The sequence below is a fragment of the Mastigoproctus giganteus genome, chromosome 2, assembly GCF_048544385.1.
Source record: "Mastigoproctus giganteus isolate SK-2022 chromosome 2, ASM4854438v1, whole genome shotgun sequence".
NCBI classification, from domain to species: domain Eukaryota; kingdom Metazoa; phylum Arthropoda; class Arachnida; order Uropygi; family Thelyphonidae; genus Mastigoproctus; species Mastigoproctus giganteus.
This window is the reverse complement of record NC_143576.1, coordinates 254,302,677-254,322,884: the sequence shown is the minus strand read 5'-3', so window position 1 is coordinate 254,322,884 and position 20,208 is coordinate 254,302,677. Positions and strand designations below refer to the sequence as shown.

The 20,208-nt window shown below is 36.1% G+C and overlaps 1 protein-coding gene across 6 annotated transcripts in view; it reads right to left on the bottom strand.

The window, feature by feature from the left end:
- HUWE1 (HECT, UBA and WWE domain containing E3 ubiquitin protein ligase 1) overlaps positions 1 to 20,208 on the bottom strand; it is a 1,105,343-nt gene that overhangs the window by 192,032 nt on the left and 893,103 nt on the right. For all 6 annotated transcript variants that reach the window (XM_090389849.1, XM_090389845.1, XM_090389850.1 and 3 more), the window contains one exon: positions 19,032 to 19,148. In XM_090389849.1, coding sequence (XP_090245975.1) covers positions 19,032 to 19,148 — 117 coding nt within the window. The remainder of the gene's footprint in view (positions 1 to 19,031; positions 19,149 to 20,208) is intronic.

The window sequence follows — 20,208 nt, the reverse complement described above, 5'->3', positions numbered from 1 at the left end:
TCTATTTATTTGGCATTCGAAATTTAATGGAATTACTTTATTATCCATACATTTAGATGTTATTTAAAATAAATAAATGCACAAGGCATAATACTTTAAGAGTTTGGTATCTATATAATATCGGTGTTTAAATACACCATAGATAACTATTAATAAACTACAAAGTAGTTGTTGTAGGCATCATTTGCTCTTTCTCATATTGTGCTCTGCCTTCACGACGAGTTGCCATGATATTGCACTACTTCGAATAAGTAACTCTTCACTAATAGAGAAGGCTATTGTTACTTATTCTCAGTTGAGTACCACCACCCAGACAGCACTGTTTCACGGCTATTGGCCGATCGATAGTGAAGAGTTACTTATTCGAAGTAGTGCAATATCATGGCAACTCGTCGTGAAGGCAGAGCACAATATGAGAAAGAGCAAATGATGCCTACAACAACTACTTTGTAGTTTATTAAGAGTTATCTATGGTGTATTTAAACACCGATATTATTTAGATGTTATAAATTATCTTAGAGTTTCTACTGCAATATTTTTACTCTTGTTACCCCCTCTCTTCCCTCCCTGTTAGTTTGATCGTTATGTTTAATTTTGACTATTTTCGCTCTTCTCTCTTGCCATGCTGCTGGCATTATTTTATTTCAAGCATCATGTAGAGGAATATGGCTTTTTGCTGCCTCTGATGTTTGCTTTACCTTTTTATTTTATTTTTATTATGAAAGATTAATTTTCCAATTATTTCAAACGTTATTCAAATATATGTATAATTATAATTTTTTATATATATATATTAGCTACATAATCATTAGTGTATTATATATTATTACTAATTATATGTTTATTTCCAAGGTATGGCATTGTAGACCTATACAGGCTATCTTAGTCTTTATAAGTTATTTTGGCCTTATGGCCTGCTGTATACTGTTATGTTTATATACATATTCAGTATCTATATATTACATATTATACTTTTACTATAATAACTACACACACACACACACACACAGCAATACTCTGCTTAGCACGGCTTCAAACAGCACGGGCTTCAATTAAGTTTAAGTCAAAAATTTACTGTACATATTAAAACTCATTCGATAGTCTAGACAAGTACTATACATATATGCTGCATTGTTGTACCCTAAGTACGGTACACATATTTTAGCATTAAATCAGCTCACACACCAAACATAAGAATAAGTATTTACTGTAACTAAAATATTTACATATAAAAATAAATTAAAATAACTATTTACAAAATACTGCTATTATATTAAATTAAATTATATACAGGTCCTTTGCTATACTCATAAGACAGAAGTCCCACTCAGACCTATTGTATCATTTATAGGAAGCCCCACATATTCTTTGTCAGGGTATTTGGCTAAATTGATTTTGCCTATAGTGGGCCAGTCCAACTATGTCATAAAAGACAGTAAAGAATTTGTGAAAGATTTGATTATAAATGAAAACGAGAGCATGATTTCTTTTGATGTGGTGTCACTATTCACATGCATTCCAATTAAACATTGAATATACTGTGTTAGAAAATCTTTGAGTAATGATGTCTCTTTGAGTAATAGATCGCTTTTAAATGTAGAGGATATTTGTTCGGGTGTGGAACTTTGTCTGGCCAGCACCACTATGGTGTACCAAGGTGTTATGTACAAACAGGTTCACGGTACAGCCATGGGATCCCTATTAGCGCCATCGTGGCCAATCTGGCCATGGAGGAGTTAGAGGACAGGGTTTTTAGTGGATATCAGTTTCCCATAAAGAAATGGAAAAGGTATGTTGATGATGCACTCCATTGGCTTAATAGCTTCTCCCAATTTATACAATTTCCTTTCTTGGATATACTGGTCTCTAGGGTAGGCCCTAGGCTCAAAACTTCTGTGTTTAAAAAACCTATGTGCAGAGGCCAGTACACCCATTATAGTTCAGCACAAGCTGGGCAGCATAAGAATAGTGTAGTGAAAGCTCTACTAGATAAAGCAGGGTCACACTGCACCACCTCTGAGGACAAAGGATGTGAAATTAGACCTTAGAAAATGCGGATACCCCCAGAGGATCATAGACAGATTTAGTAGAGGAATACAGTCTAACCGTCAGGAACCGTTTGTTTCTGTGGCTACCGCATACATTCCTTACTATCCGGGCGTTACTGAGCATCTCGCTAGAGTTTTGCGGGGTTATAAAACACGCTGTCTGCAGCTTCCCGGACGGAGGTTGCACACAGTGTTGTCTCAGGTAAAAGACCCAATAGCAAAGGACCTGAGTAGTGGAGTAGTATACAGGATAAAATGCCTGGATTGTGGGGAATGTCATGTGGGCGAGACAAAACGACGGCTCAAGGATCGTCTGGGGGAGCATGCAAATGCTATAAAAACCGCTGATTACAATAAGTCTGCTGTGGCCGAACATTTTTGGGAGAAGCAGCATCAAATTTCCACAGGGGATGCGGTTATCGTGGATCGAGCGCATGGGTTCTGGAACCGTAAATGGCTTGAGAGCCTACGAATCTGTTCATCCGACCACAATATTATGAATAGGGACAGAGGTATGCGTATGCATCCTCTGTTTGAAACTATCATCCTAAGTACAGATGAACGGTTCTGCTTAACACGTTCCCGAGCTATTTCCGCTTCCAGTTCAGACCGATGCTTCCGAAAGCTCCAGAGACTTTTATTGTTTTTATCGCTTTTAATCCGGTTTATTTTAGTGTATTTTATCTTAAGGATTTTATCACAGTTTTAATGTTTTTACATGTATATAATTTAATTTAATATAATAGCAGTTTTTGTAAATAGTTATTTTATTTTATTTTAATATGTAAATATTTTAGTTACAGTAAATACTTATTCTTATGGTTGGTGTGTGAGCTGATTTAATGCTAAAATATGAATTTTCCCAACCTCAGAGGCCTTTTTCAGGATACGGTACATATATGCTGCGGTGCCAACTCTGTCTACCATGCACATGTGACAATAGCTCCTTTCAGGCAGTCAGCTGCAATGTGCAACAGTGTTCAGTATTCTTAATTCCATCCTGAAAAGATGACATGACAGTTTTTCAAACTTATTTTTTACCCCTTTAAATATGATCGAAAATATATCTGCATCTTGGCTAGAAATCACTGCCCCACTTGGTAAATGATTTCACTGGTTTTGAATCGCAAGTTCAGATAATTCAAGACATCAAAGGCAGATATTGTTGGGATAGCAGAGACGTGGTGTCACACAGATATAAGGAATGCAGAACTGGAATTTGGGGAATACGATGTGTACAGAAAGGATAGGAAGGGGGGAGGTGTTATACTGTTAATTAAGAAAAACAAAATCAAAAGCAGAGCATCCAGTTGATATAGATGAACAGTGCACTGTTGAGTCAGTTTGGTGTGAGATAAGCACTGCGAAAGCAAAAATAAGAGTTGGAGTGTGTTATAGGCCTAATGACTCGTATGGGTACAATGAACAATTGTACAGAGAAATATAGTGGGCTCGTAAATCAATGTCTTATAATGGGAGATTTTAACTTCCCAGATATTGACTGGAACTTGTGGGTTGGTCACTCACACACTAGTAAGAATTTTGTGTATTTATTGGATGATTGTTTTCTGCAGCAGCATGTTGAAGAGGCAACCAGAGAGGGTAATACTCTTGCTCTGGTTATCAGCAGTGATCATTCGTGTATTAAGAATTTGCAGATAAAGGAACCACTAGGTGGCAGTGATCAGTGTACTGATGTAGGAATTATTTAGAGATATAATTACCATCAGGGCTAAAGGAAAGGGTTTTTGCTTCCGTAAAGGTGAGTACAGTGGTCTCAACTGACGATGTTACCAACAGTAAATTCTAAGCGGGAAGGATTCAAGGAATTAATCGTGGACGCTACTAAAAGTTTCATACCTATTAAGAAATATTGCTCAAGGTTTAGGTCTAAATGGTTATCAAATGAACTAATGAGATTCATCAAGCGACTCAGAAGCCTATGGCAGATATAAGCTAGTCTGTAATCAGATCACAAAGGAGGTTAGGAAGGCGAAGGCAGATTACGAGAAATCTTTGGCAAAAGATGCTAAGAAAAACAGCAAGGATTTCTTTACTTATATAAACTCTAAAAGGAAGGGGATGAATCTGATTGGTCCACTTGATATCGATGGTTTGACTGTTGATGATCCTGCTCAGATAGCAAACAAACTGAATGAGTATTTTGCATCTACATATAGAAATGAGGAGATATTAAGGTTTGAAAATGGCAGAAGGTTATCAAATTGTAGCAGGGTGCTTAAATGATTTTGTAAAATCTGAGAGCAAAGTGGAGGAGAAATTGTAGAAGTTAAACATCAGAAAGACACCTGGGATGGATGGGATCTATCCAGTTATATTAAAGGAGGTGGCAAAGCAACTATGCAAACCCTTAGCCATAACTATGAGAGCATCCTTGGACTTGGGGGAGTTCCCGACAGGCTGGAGATGTGCAAATGTATCCCCAATTCACAAAGGGAGATCGAAGGGCGACACAAGTAATTAAAAACCAGTTAGTTTAACTCTGTTCCAGGTAAAATAATGGAATCGCTGGTTAAAGATGCATTGCAGGATCATCTAGACAAGACTGCAGCAATAATTCAGACACAGCATGGGTTTGTTAAGGGAAAGTCTTGTCTGACAAATTTGATAGGATATTATGATGTGGTTGCAAAGGAACTGGATGCAAAAAATAATTTTGATATCATATATTTGGATTTCAGTAAAGCTTTTCACTGTTGCGCATGGAAGACTATTGTACAAATTGTAGCAGAACGGTATTAAGAGTAAGTTGCTACAATGGATAAAAGGATGTTTGAGTGGGAGAAGACAGAGGGTGGTAATTAATGGGTGCTGCTCTTAGTGGACTAATGTTATTAGTGGAGTCCCACAGGGTATTGGGTCCTCTGTTGTTTTGTATATTTATCAATGATATTGATGAAGGTATATCAAGCTTAGTGTCGAAGTTTGCAGATGATAAAAAGGTTGGCAGGGTTGTTAATGACAGTAATGGCAGGGTGCTACTGCAACAGGATCTAGATAATTTGGGCAGATGGGCTAAGAAGTGGCAACTGAAGTTTAACCTCGACAAATGCAAAGTACTGCATATGGGTAGAAGTAACCCTATAGAAATGTACCACTTGTGTGGTACTACACTTAAGGTGGTAGAAAATGAAAAAGACATGGGAGTAATTGTGCAGTCAGATATGAAGTTTACTGAGCAATGCAGACAGGCTGCCAGGCAGGTCATGGGGTTTTGTCAATGATAAATTGCAATTTTGCTAGCAGGGAAAAGGAGGTGATTGTCCCTCTGTATAAGGCAATGGTCAGGCCACGCCTTGAGTACTGCATGTGGGTCTGGAGGTCTCATTTTAGGAAAAATGTAGATTTGTTTGAGCGTGTACAGAGAAGGGCAACAGGATTGGTGAGGGAAATGAATTTGCAGTGGCTGGAGAATAGGCACCTGCACGGTGATCTGATCTGAGGTGTATAAGGCCTTTAATGGGTTGAGCCCACTGAATTCTGATGGGATCCTTTCACCTGTTCAGATTACGAACCAAAGGGGGCATAAATTCAAATTAAGAAAAGACAGATGTTGAATAGATGTGTGGAAATTTGCCTTTAGCCAGCAAGTGGTTAATTGTTGGAACAAACTTCCATCTGTCATTGTGGAAGTTGATAGTTTAAATAAATTTAAGGAGGAACTGGACAGGCATTTGGCGGGAATGGTGTGATTTTTTTTTTTTTTTTTGGCTGATGCTGCATAAACTCATACACTTGCTTTCTTGCATCACATGTCACTACTACTATGTAACAATAGTGTGAGTAAAATTAATGGTTTCTGCAAAGTGAACAGAGAATTAAAGCTGGCATTATATTTACTTGAATGGCGAGAACATTCAATAAGTGTGGGTTTGACTGTTACTTGGGTTTGGAAAACAAGCACTGATTAGGTGTTCCAAGTGCCACAACAACTAAGGCATTGGCATACCATGTCTATAACTGAATGTATTCTTTGGTTGGTTGGTTGCTGGCTTTTGCTGGATGAAAAATTAACCAAATTTCAGAGGAAAATCCATAACTCTCATGCAAGACTGCCTAAATCAGCCAAACTGTCAAAAAAGTCCATAAAATAAAATCATGTCATTGTATAACACTGCAGATTACAACATTCTGCTATAGGTAAATAAAGGTGTGTTGGACAGTCTTTCCAGACATTCAATAAGGAGTTAATGTTTCTGTAGTTAACCAAGAAAAAGTCATTTGACATTTCCGTGGTTTACCGGAGATGTGCTTATGGCCCAAGCTAACCGAAAGTACTAATCATTGCGATACAGCTCTATGACATGATATGCATTGTTATTTGCATAAAGTAAAACTAAAAAAATACAATTTTGTAGTTTATGTTGTTTGACTGTAAATCCATCAGTAGTGGCAAATGATGCAAGAAAGCAAGATTAAAAAGTATTAGCAAAAAAAAAAAAAAAAAAAAACCACCCCATCCACCCTAGAAAAAATTGTATAGCCCAGGTTGCCCCAAATAAACAGGAGTAGAAGGGAGAGATAAGGAAGAGTAAAAGTTAATTCTGACTGAGAGTAGTGAGTGTTTGGATTGGTGTGGAAGACGATGGGGGGGGGGAATTACAGGTTCCAATTCTGAAGAATACTGCCCATGGAAATATCTATAGAAAAGGCATGAAGCAGAAACTGAATATCTACAAGACAGAGCAGAGAGACTTTGTAAGATGTCTCCATTCAAAATAGGGATGTCATCCCTATTTTGAATGGAGTTAAGTAGCTAGAGAGGTTTTGGGTGAACCAATCCAGATGCAGGTGGAATATTCCATAGTAAGGCAGATTTGAGACTTGGACAGGGCAAGTTATTATTTAGAAGTAACAATGAGAAGGAAAAAGAATCCTACCTCTATTATGTATGGATAGTTTTACTGCATGGTCAGGCTAAAGATAAAAATGACTGATGGCTTTCCAAGAGAATGTTAGAATTCTGAGCAATCTTATTACCAAAAAAATTCCAGGTCCTGATGAAATTTCTCCACTTGTTCTAAAATCTTATTTTCCTGAGCCTGCTCCTATTTTTTGTCTCCTTTTTAGACTTTTTTTTTTTTTTTTTTTATTTCACTGGCATTTCCATGCAAATTTCCATGATGAAGGAAAACTTACTGCCAACTCTCAAGCTATCTTGAAGCCTCAATCTGATCAATGAATTCCAATATAGATTGAATTCTGTCAGTGTCAATCCACAGATGATATACTAGATTATTTTACTCATCTATGGACAATTTGATGGAAACATTTAGTGAAACTGAACAGTTGCTCTTAACATTTTTAAGGCCTTTGATTGTGCTTGACATAACAAGATGATTAAACAAGTGTCCACTTTATCGGAGGCTGACTGCTTCTGGCCACTGGGTATCCCACTGTCAACCTGAACATTCACTGCATATCAGTAGACTGTGCTCTCTCTTAACTTCTCCATTAATGTTGGTGTTTCCCAAGGTTCTTTCTCTTTCCTCCCTTGCATATTTATTACCTTCTTCTACTGACTGGAAATCCTACCCATAGTTGTGCCAATGACAGCACACCATATTCCATCTTTCAGTTTAAGAAATCTTGCCCTGCACAAACAGCTGCAACTTTTCAAATATCCACCACTAATTCCTGAAATGCTGATCACTAGGTAATTTTCCATTGGGGTGAAGAAACCTTAATTAGCTTCAATCATTTTCCAACAAAAAAAAAAAAAAAAAAAAAACCAACACTGAATCTGCACTTGATGAAACAGATTTGTAGACAAGATAACATTTCTCTACTAGGAATCACATATAATCACTCTGCATAAAAAAAAAAACCCAAAAGAAGAAAAAAAAAAAAAAAAACAGGTTTTCTCTTTCATTATTAGTATTAATTTCATTCTAAATAACTATTCATGCTGTACAAATCTCAAATCTGTCCTAACATGGAATTTTGTTTCCACATCTGTGGCAGTTTCACCAAAACTGCTTTCAGGCTTTTAAACTCCAGTCAAAAAAGAGCAGTCAGGTTAAATAATGATCCACCACTCAGTTTCTCCAGTCTGTCTCATACATGTTTAGTTTCTATGAATGCATAGACAGGCATTGTGAATTAGAATTGTAATTCTTCCATATTAGTCTGAACACCATTATCCAATCACTCTCCAAATGTGTGACATCATATATCATTCTTGGATTTCAGGAAAACTTTTGATACTGCCGTACATAAAAGACTGCTGTACAAACTGGAACAGTGTGCCATTAAGTGTAGCAGGTTACTGCTATGGATAAAAGGATGGTTGAAGGGAAGAAGACAGAGGTTATCAATGGACACTACTCTTTATGGACTAATGTTATAAGCAAAAAGTCCCCAGGAATCGGTGCTAGGCTCATTGTTGTTTTCTATACTTATTAATGATATTGAAGGCATATCAGGTTTAATTTCCAAGTCCAAAGGTTGTCCGGTTGGTTTAAGACAGCAGTCACTGCAACAGGATCTAGAAAAGTTAGGCAGATGGGCTGAGAAATGGCAACTAAAGTTTAATCTTGACAAATGCAAAAGTAACACAAAAGTAAAGTACTGACTATGTGGTACTACACTCACACTGGTAGTAAAAAATGAAAAAGACCGGGGGGGGGGGGGGGAAGAAATTGTGGAGTCAGATATGAAGTTATCTGAGCAGTGGCATTTTTTATCTGAGCAATGTCAATCACTTGGCATTTTGTCAATGATATACAGGAATTTTGCTAGCAGGGATAAGAAGTAATTATCCCTTTGTATATGGCAATGGCCAGGCTACAACTTGAGTAATATATAGAGAGGTCTGGAGGCCTCATTTTAGGAAGGATGTAAAGCTGTTGGAAAGAGATTTATTAGAACAAAGGGGTGGTCTTACCACGAAAGGCTTCAGTTCTGCAAATTGCAGCATCTGGAGCCTAGGTACATGTGAGGTGATCTGATTGACGTGCTTAAGGCTTTGAATGGATTGAGCAAGCTCAATGCTGATGGGATTCTTCATCAGGTTATGCACATTAAGGGACAAATTCAAATTGAGGAAGGATGGTATTGCTTATACAGCATCAGCTGTATCATCGCCATTATTAATAATAACTTTAACCACACAGACCCAACTTTTCCTCTTCCTCATTTATCCCTGATATTTTTGTTTTCTGGAACAACCTTGTTTCACATGTATTTTCTGAAAATTTAAATCTGCAGAAATTCAAGTATAATAACAGCAAATATCTTGTCTGTTCAATCTTTAACCCACAAATGGTATTAGGTATTATAGGTTCTAATATCTTTTGCACTTGGATTTAAAAAAAAAAAAAAAAAAAAACATGGAAAGAATGCTAATGAAGATCATGTGATCTGATCCTGCTTAGATCAGATCATGTGAAGATCATGATCTGATCTAAGCAGGGTAGAGTAAAAGATCCCCTTTGCAACACCTTGCAAAGCATTACAAAAAAAACCAGCAGTTTTTTCTAATGTAAGTGTCAAAAATTTCATCAGAAATTAAACATATTTTCTATTAATTGTCTCAGCCTGTGGACCCCATTGAATGCAGAGAACACTCAAATAAATTTAAGCAGCAATAGCCATTTGTTATATTTTACTTTGTCCTGTTGAACTTTTCTTGGCCTGGATGATGAAGAATGGTACGATTCAGCAGGTTATTTTCATTGATGTTAAAAAAAAAAAAAAAAAAAAAAAAAACAAACAAACATCTCAATCACTTGTACTTTCTCGGTTGCCAAAAAGTAACCATCCAATTCAATTTTGAACTTTTCGAACTGTGCCTCAACAACCTCACATGCAATTTATTCTAGTGATCCATAATACTTCAATATCTGCAATGATTACTACAAAGAGGAAAACACTTCTTTACCACCAGAGACTGCAATTCCCAAAATGTCCCACGAAAATAGTATAACCTGTACTATGGTTGATTCCAGCAGATGTTTTTAAATAATTCTGTTAGTTGTGGCAAGTCCTTCCATACTGAAGTTTACCCTCAACTCTAGATGCACTTGTAAGAAAATATCATCAGGCAGAGATCAATGTACGATCAAGAAGTATGTAAGCAAACCTCTACAAAGGATTGGCAAATTTCACATACTGTTTACATTTTCATGACTCCTCTCTACATCTTCCTGGTCAACTTCTATTTGAGTGACAATCATCTTATCAAGATTTCACCTTGGTTGCTAATACACCTAATTCTGTTTTTGCACGAATTTGATTTAACACGAATTCAAAATAAATATCATTCTCTTTTTACGCGAGTCATTTTGATTTAACACGATTTCTATGAATGTTTTTTTGCCTAAATTCTAAAAAAATTTTTTTTATTTGTGGCATCATCATCATTATCATCAGCCATTTTCAATCCACTGCAGGATGAAGGCCTCTCCAGCAACTTTCCAGTTCCTTCTGTTTTGACCACTGGCCATCCATTTACTACCCAAAAACTCATGAATTTCATCTATCCATCTCCGCCTTTGTCTTCCAGGTTTTCTTCTAGCTCCTCTTGGGTACCATTCTGTTATTTTCTTAGTCCATCTGTCATCATAACTTCGAGCTATGTGTCCTGCCCAAGACCATTTTAGTTCTTTAGTTTTGATAAGAATGTCCTTTACTTGAGTTTGCTGCCTAATCCATGTGTTTCTCTTCTTATCTAACAGTGATTCCCAATATAATTCGTTCCATTCTTCGCTGTGTAGTTCTCAGCTTCTCTTCCATTCTTTTGGTGAGTGCCCAAGTTTCACTTCCATAAGTCATGGTGGGGAGTATACATTGGTTCATTATTTTACGTTTCAGACAAACTGGGATATTGCTCTTCAGTATGTGACTATATTTCCTGAATGCTATCCATCCAAAATTTATTCTTCTCTTGACTTCCAGCCATTTATCATTATTACAGCTAATAACTTGTCCCAGATAAGTATATGACTCCACCTTTTCAATTACTGCTCCTTCAATCATTATTTCCCTTTCCATGGCATACTTGTTCATCATTACTTTTGTTTTAGCCATATTCATCTTTAGTCCAAAATCCTTACTAACTGTGCATAACTGATTAAGATTTTCCTCTAATTCTTTGAGATCGTGGCTTATAACCACAATGTCATCTGCAAATCGTAAATGGTTTAGGTACTCTCCGTTCACATTGACTCCTTTCTGTGACCAGTCTAATCTTCTGAAAGCTTCCTCAAGGGCAGCAGTAAACAGCTTCGGAGATATTGTCTCCTTGTCGAACTCCTTTCTCAATTTTAAATTTGCTACTGTCTTTGTCTAGTCTAAAGAGGAGGTAGCACTCTCATATATTTTCTTCAAAATCATAACATATGGGGTATCTATGCCTTGTCTTTCCAGTGCCCAAAACATTGCCTTATGCTGTATGGAGTCAAATGCCTTTTCATAATCCACAAATGCCAGGCATAATGGTGTTTTATATTCATTTGCTTTCTCCATTAGCTGTGATATTACATGGAGGTGATCCATAGTTGAGAATCCTGTCCTAAAGCCAGCTTGCTCTTTCGGTTGATTCTCATCAAGTATTCTACCTAATCTGTTAGTAATGGCCCTTGTGAACAACTTGTAGATGTGGGATAACAAGCTAATTGGTCTATAATTTCCAATTTCTGATTTATCTCCTTTCTTATGCAGCAAAACTATGATTGCATTATTCCACTGCTTAGGTGTCACACCTTTTCTAATGCACTTTGTGAAGAGCCTTGCCAGTTTTTGTGTTATGTCTCTTCCTCCCAATTTTAACAACTCTACAGTAACTTTATCTTCCCCTGGGGCTTTCCGATTCTTCATTTTCTTCAATGCTTGTTCTACCTCATCAGGAAGGATATCGGGTATGTCGTATGTGTTGCTACTTTGCAATCCATCCTCCCCGCTGCTGGTATCATTCCCTTGCTCCTTGTATAATTCTCTATAGTAGTCTTCTGTTATTTGAATTATGCCTTCTCTGCTGCTTATAAGTACACCATCGCTATTCTTCAGTTTCATTTGTCTTTCTGTATTACTGCTCATGGGTGCTGATTTAAGTCCTTTGTTTTTCTCTTAATGTTTGTTCTACTTTTCTTGTGTTAAATCTTCTTATGTCCTCTCTGAGTCTCTTTCTAATGGCTTTGCATAACTCAGTATACTCAATTTTCTCCTTGTCAGTGTTTTTGTTATTCTTCATTTGTCGTCTTCCTACTTCTATATCAAGTGTACATCTTATCATTCTGTGATCACTTCCAACATTTACCTTATTCAGGACGGTAACATCATTCACAATATATCTTCTGTTAGTGAGGATGAAGTCGATTTCATTAGTTGTTAATCCATTTGGATTTTCCATGTCCAATTTCTGTTCACCCTTTTCTTGAAAAAAGTGTTCATTACTGACAGTCCTTGAGATTCTGCAAATTCCACAAGTCTTTCACCTCTTTTATTTCTTTCACCAATTCCAAAATTTCCTATAGTTCCTCTTTCTGCGCTGTTTTACCTTTTTCTAACCTTAGCATTGAAGTCCCCCATAATAATAGTGTAGTGGGTTTTCTGCTCATCTAGAAGACTCAATTTCGGTGTACATTTCTTCAACCTCTTTATCATCATGGCTCGATGTTGGTGCATAAATCATTATAATCTTTAGCTTGTACCTCTTAGAAATCTTGAATATTAGCTTTGACACCCTTGGTGATGTACTTTTGAATTCCAAAATGTTGTTTTTAAAATCTTTATGGACCAGAAACCCAACTCCACCTTCACTCCTTTCACTGTTTCCATTGGTGTACAGCAGATGTCCACTTGATAAACTTATAAGTGATTCATTGTTTCAGCCAAACCGATGATATTCCAATTCACATTTTCTCATTCCTTTTCCAGCTCTAATATCCTGTCTTCACCGATGAGTGATCGTACGTTATAACAGGCCAAGTTCAGTTTCCGTGCATGGCAGCCTGGTCGTACCCAGAGATTCTTAGCACCCTCTACTTCCAGTCTGATCCTCTCGCTGCCGTAAGAGGGAGAGTGAAAGCTGCTGGGGACTGAGGGCCATTTGTATTGTTGTGCTCTCATGCTGGAGGGTTTGGTCTTTTCCTCTTCACACTGACCAGGCATCTTGAAGAGAACCACTCTACACGTTCGTTGCCACCTAAGTGACGTAACAGGGCTTACCATCGAGAAGGTGTGCATGAGTGGATTTTAGGGAGGCAGGCCAACCGGACTTCTCCTAAATCTTCTGTAATAGAGAGATTTTGGATCCATCAGTGTTTTAGGCTGAGTGTCTGATAACACACAGGATACCTGTTCCCCTCTAAGCCCCTTTGTGGCATATTAGTATCATTTTTTTTTTTACACGCACCAATAGATTGGATAACAGCTAGTGTGTGCATTTTGAAACTCGTGCTTTTGTTTACCAATGTATCTATGAATCATCAACGTTTTTAGGTATCTAGGTATCTATGAATCATCAACGTTTTTATTGAATCTGGTGCACATCTACGGTATTCGTGCATTGTATCTTCGGAATACATGTAGTGGTAAGCTCTATTTCAAGAAAGAACCTTTAGTGAAATTTGTGCACATAGAAATTTATTAATTCCGCCGATAGTCAATAAACTGCAAGTTTACAAATTTTTCATACCTTTTTTTTATTAATTATAACTGAGATATTTTTCAGTAGCCCTTATATAATGTCGAATAATTCGCCTATTACCAAAATGAAAAGGAAAGCGATTTCTTTGGAACTTAAAATTAAAATTTTAGATCGTCTTGCAACTGGACAAGGGGCTACGTCTGTAGGAAAGCATTTTGGGGTACATGAAGCTACCGTAAGAACTATTAAGAAAAATGAAGCTGCAATTAGGAAGTCAGTATGTTCTGGAACAAAAGTAAGTGTTAATTCATCATCATATACAAGAGATATTGTCAAGAAAAAAATGGAAAAGGCTCTGGTAATATGGATAGAAGATCAGTCACAAAAAAGAGTACCAGTAGATGGAAATGCCATCAAGCAAACCGCACTAAGAATTTACAGACAGATTAAAGTAAAGGAGCCAAGCACTTCATCTCAGTTAAAACAGAAAGTATGAATTTTCTGCGAGTACAGATTAGATGACAGGGTTTCTTAAAAGGAATGCTCTTCATAATATAAAAATTAAAGGTGAAACTGCATCTGCAGATGAATCGGCTGCTAAAGTATTCCCGCAAGAATTTGCAAAAATTATTGAAGATGGAAGATACACTCCTGATCAAGTGTGGAATGCAGATGAAACTGGTTTCTTCTGGAAACGAATGCCGAACAGAACGTATGTAGCCAAATCGCAGAAAACTGCTGGTGGTTTTAAGGTAGCTAAGGATCGTGTGACCTTATTATTTTCCTTCAACGCTTCAGGAGATTGTATGCTGGTAAATCGAGCCCTAAACCCACGTTCAATGAAAGGTGTAGATATCAATAAACTGCCTGTTCACTGGATGGCAAACAAGAAGGCCTGGGTGACCACTGCTATCTTTACAGAATGGTTCAACAAATGTTTCGTCCCAGAAGTCAGACTTTATATGAATTTGAAAGGTCTCAAATTTAAAGTTCTTCTGATTCTTGACAATGCACCTGGTCATCCTGTCTTGAAACACCCAAACGTACAAATTTTATTTCTGCCACCTAATACTACATCTTTGATACAATCGCTAGACCAAGGTATAATTGCGACAATTAAAACATACTACGTAAAACGAACATTCCAACACGTTTTGGACAAACTGAATGATGAAACACTAGCAGTCATTGATGTGTGGAAGAAATTCTCAATTAGATTGTATCAATCAAGTTGGATTAGCATTAACTGACTTAAAACCAGCAACTTTAAATGCGTGTTGGAAAGCGGTTTGGCCACAATGTGTAAAAAGCAAAGATCCCATCATCCCTAATACGACCGAATTCCCCAACATCATTACAATGGCACGCAAAATTGGTGGAGAAGGATTCGATGATCTGTCGTTTGAAGATATTGATGAATTGTTAACCGACAAAGCCCTAAGCGAAGATGAAATATTAGAGCTTGTCCTTGGGACTCCTTATCCCACAGAACGTAGTGATAATAAAGAAAATGATCCTGTTCTAAATGCAGATTTAATAAAAGGTCTGGAACTGGCCAGAAAATTAGGTAATCATTTTGTCAAACATGACCCTAATGAGGAACGCCCTGGGAAGTTTCAACGTGAACTGAAGTTGTTGACAGCCTCTTGCAGAGAATTATATAACGGCCTAACCAAAACACGAACACAACGATTAATAACTGAATTCGTTCGTAAAACCGGTGAAACATCAGCACCAGAGGAGACTCGTGCTGATTTTGCTGAAGAGGTCACAGAAAGAATTTCATTAATAGAGGAAGAAGACGATGTCCACAACATTCCTAGTGATGGCAGTGATATTCCAGTCGTACGCAAACGTATGCGCCGTTTATTATCAGAAAGTGAAAATGAATAAAATCTTGTTATGTGTAAAACAGATTTTTTTTGTTAATGAAGAATTTTTTTCATTTCATATGCATACAAATTTACTTCAATACATTTTCGTTACATATTATTACATGTGTATTTTGTTGAAATAAAATAATAAGCTTAATACGAATATTTTTATGTGTTTTTTTTTTTAAAATTATTTTTACTAATTTTTTAGATCCGGAACCAATCTTCTTTTCTTCCATAAATACAATGTCTTTTTTTACACGTATTTTTCAGGAACGCATCTATCGTGTAAAAACAGAATTAGGTGTACTTTACAAAAGAGAGTAATATCAATAAGTTTTTAAGAGTATATTCCCTAATTTTCAACAGAGAATCTACTAGTATTAATATTATAATGGCTAAATGATGCAAGAAAGTGTATATTGGTTGCCAAAAGTAACCATCCAATTACATTTTGAAATTTTCAAACCATGCCTCAACAACCTCACATGCAATTTATTCTAGTGATCCATAACACACTGCAACACTTTCATTATAATCTCCTTATACTTTTAATATATAATAATAATAATAATAATAATAATAAATGCAGTGTTCTCCCCAGGACCTATGAAATGTGCGCACCGCCTGGTGAATTCAACTGACCACCTGACTAAAATTTAAGCGATTTTTGCAGAATCGTATGGTACCGCGCACCGATCTCGATCAATATTAACTCGAACATACTATGCGATTGAGATCAATGCGACAGGAGCATATAATGTTAAATTAAGTCACATTTATAAATAACATAAATTTTAATATTATGAAGTATTACACTTTCCCACCCGGCTACTTCATAATGTCACCTGGCTGGCAAAATTTTAGTGTTCTCCCCATAAAATTTTATGGGGAGAACACTAAAATGTCACTATTAAACCATGTGAAGTTATTAACAAAATAGGTTTTTATTAAGCTCATACAGAATACAAGCTCAGTTTCTATGTGGGTTGTTAGCAGGTAACATTTTAGGATTTTAACAGAACCACATCACTAGACCATAAATGCTTGGGCTCTATGGATGTCCCCCCCCCCCACACTCAATAGCAATTCAATTACAACCTTGATGTAATTCTTTGCCTTAAGTCATAATGTCTTATATATAATATTTTTGTGGTTTTAAGGGGAACTCCACTAAATATTTGTACGGTAAGAGTATGGTAGTTCATGGCAAAAATCTGGATTTTTTAATTTAAAATGAAATAGACTGTTTTATTCGACAAGCAATGTTAAACGAAAATGTTAATTCCAATTCTGCACTTTATGGCAAGATAAAAAAAAAAATTGCAATTCTATTAAAAGAAGAAAGCACAGGGACGAAAGAAATTTTATAAAAGAATAAGGATAAAATATATTTTAGTGTTTGCGATTGAGATCAATGCGACAGGAGCATATAGGAGCATTATGGAGGAGTGCAGAATTACAGCATTTCATGCATATTTTGTATTAACACTATCTTCTAATGCTTATCTTTATTTTATTCTACTGCTGTGACGGGTGAAATATTGTTCATTTGAAGAGTTTGCAAATTGCTTCTAACCTTCATCCATACTTATCACTTTTGAATTTATCTTTCGAAGCAGCAGCATGAAAGAAAACAAGCCCCCCGCCCACCCCCAAAAAATAACCAGTGGAAGGAAAAACCTGCAATTTTCAGTTTTGTTCATTTGGCAACTTTTGCATTTTTGTCAGCACTTAATTCAAAGGAAACTAATTAGAAATGGAGTTACAAAACATAACATATTATTAGAAAATAAAGTAATTTCTCTCTCTCTCTCTCTCTCTCTCTCTCTCTGTGTTTTATTTCATGGTTCAGTGCTGCACCCCCACTGTTAACAATATTAATGACACTGATGAAAGAAAATTAAGCTTATTGTCTAAGTTTGCAGATAATACAAAGTTTGTTAATGACAGAAACAACTCCTGCAATGAGACAGAGAAAAATTAGGCAGATACGCTCAGAAATAGCAATTGAGGTTTAACAATGATAAATGTAAGGCACTGCATATGGGCAACAGTAATATCAGAAAAAAAAAATATTAATTAGGTGATACCATACTCATGGTGTGGAGAACAAAAGAGGTATTATTCTTTATCAAATGTATAAAGCAATGGTTACATCACATTTTGAGTAATGTACAGAGGCCTTGAATTCTCATTTTAAGAAGGAAGTGAATCTCTTGGAAGACGAGCAACCAGATTAGTCAAAAATGTAAAGGGGGCACCCTCACCAGGGATGACTGGTTCTGCAAATTGCAGCACTTGGAAAGTAGGTACTTGAGAGGAAATTGTTTGAAGTGTTCAAGGCTTTAAATAGATCATAAACTTAATGATGATGAGCTTACTCATTCTTGGACAACACAAGAAAAAGGAGACAAATTTTGACTGAGGATGGCTGCAGGACATAGGTGCAAAAATTTGCTTCCAGCCAGATAGTAACTAATTGTTTTAACAAATCAGTTACTATCAGTTATGTGGAAAAAGATACCTGAATAAATTTAAAGTATTAGATATATTACTAGAGGGGAGAGATGGACGAGTTAGGTAGTATTTTTTTTTTTTGGATGATCCTGTATAGGATTGCTTCCTAGCATCATTTGCCACTACTACTAAACAACATCACTATACACACTTTTTTTGGGGGGTGGTTCTGAATGGATTAATAGTTTGTTTCTAACAGTAGAAAACTTTTAAATTTTGAAATTAATTCTTAAGAATATGTTCACTCTATCAAACATAGGTATGACAGAGCACAAAAGTTATTTTTTACAATTTAAAATAGATTTAATTTTTTTTTTTTTTTCAAATTGGTTGTTTTATTATGACATATCATTATCCTTGTATATACATCTGAACAAGGATTTAACTCAACTATTAGCAACTCATGAACTCTAAATATGTCAAAATTTGTACCCTACTCAGAGATGAGCACATGTTTTCTCTGCCATTCTAGATAATTTATCACATTTCTGGCACCATTTGACCAATTATCCAACTATGCTATTTAAAAGACTACAAGCTATGTAAGAAACAAAAATTTACTCCTCAGTGCCCATTAATAGTACACACTCTCCTTGGCAGTGTAGTTTGTAATTTGTCATATTTTTCATCTCTCAAAAAATAGTAGTTATATTTCCCACTTCTAAAACAGGTTTTTAATCTAAAAACTGTGATGAAAGTACTTTGCTTGATACACTTTTTATTATGTTTCTAATAAAAAGGTTCAACCTTGCATCAGGTGAAGCAACAATGCAACATAGCATTAAAGCCTTACTCGCTACATTCAAGTTTGTAGTGCCTCTATTGATTTTACACACCCACATAATATATTTCATTTCCAGGCAGCAATCTGAGAGGGGGAAGTGCTATCACCTTCACCCTATGGATCACACAGCAGTCCTATCCTGATTACTTCTTTTCTGAGTAGCAAAGCAGAGAGAAAAATAAATAAACACATACCTGCTGACGTAAGCCAGAGGGCAAGGTTTGAATAAAACTAGCTGGATCAACTGGAGTATCTGGATTAGAATTTTGTGCAGCCAGCCTCTGCTGTTCAGCTCTTTGCTGAGCAAGAACCTAATAATACAAAAATAAATTACAATTTTAATATAAAGTAAAGAGTAAAGTATGGGGGTGTCATTGTCTACACAGTAATATCTTTTAGGTCAGTAACTTAGGAAATAATTAAGAAATATATAGTTCAGTAAAATTAAAGACTATTTTCAATATCTAGTTCAGTGGTTTTCAACCGGGGTGCCGTAACAACATTCCAGGGGTGCCATGTAATTTGAGTTTAAGTTAGTTAAGTTTTTTTTTGAAAAATTTTATAAAATTATTTCAATGTAAAAAGGTGTATGATATCCACTGTACTGTGCCTTTTTAATTTTGTGGTGATCTATAATTGAAGGTTATTTAGTAGCTCTATATAAAGAATAAAATTATTATATAAGTAAATATAATTTGTATTATGAATTGTAATTTTGTTTATAATTATATTATTATAATAACTATCATATAACATTTTTTTTAAATACTACACGCGCACACACGCATACAGAGAGAGGTAATTGTTGGCACATAGGCTTCTGTGGCCATAATGCACCTCCCAAGGTTTTTGCAGTACTGTGATCCAAGCCCGACGCGGGAATCGAACCCGTGACCTTTGGGTTGCCAGGCAGGTACTTTACCTACCCGGCTAACCCAGTCGGCCTATACAGAGAGAGAAAATCAGATTATTAAAAGGTCAAAAACCACTGTGTTAGCTATTTCTTTTGGCCTAGGGGAGCCGTGAAAACATTACCGGGACACTAATGGCGCCGTGAAGAGAGAAAGCTTGGGAAGCTCTGATCTAGTTCATAATGGATAAAGTAACAACCACAGAAGGATATAATTTTAATTAATATGCGACAAGGTTCTTTGAGAGTTTTAAAGATATGACAGAAAATGAATCTTCAATGCAGGAAAAATTAACAAAGTGCAAAGCTAAGTTGATTTCACATCAATATCAACGATAGCATATAAATGATTTTTGGTATTAGCATTAGTAGAGGCATATGATGCAAAAAAAGCAAGTTTATACAGCATCAGTGAAAAACAAAAAAAAAAAAAAAAAAAAAACTTTCCATTTCACCCATCC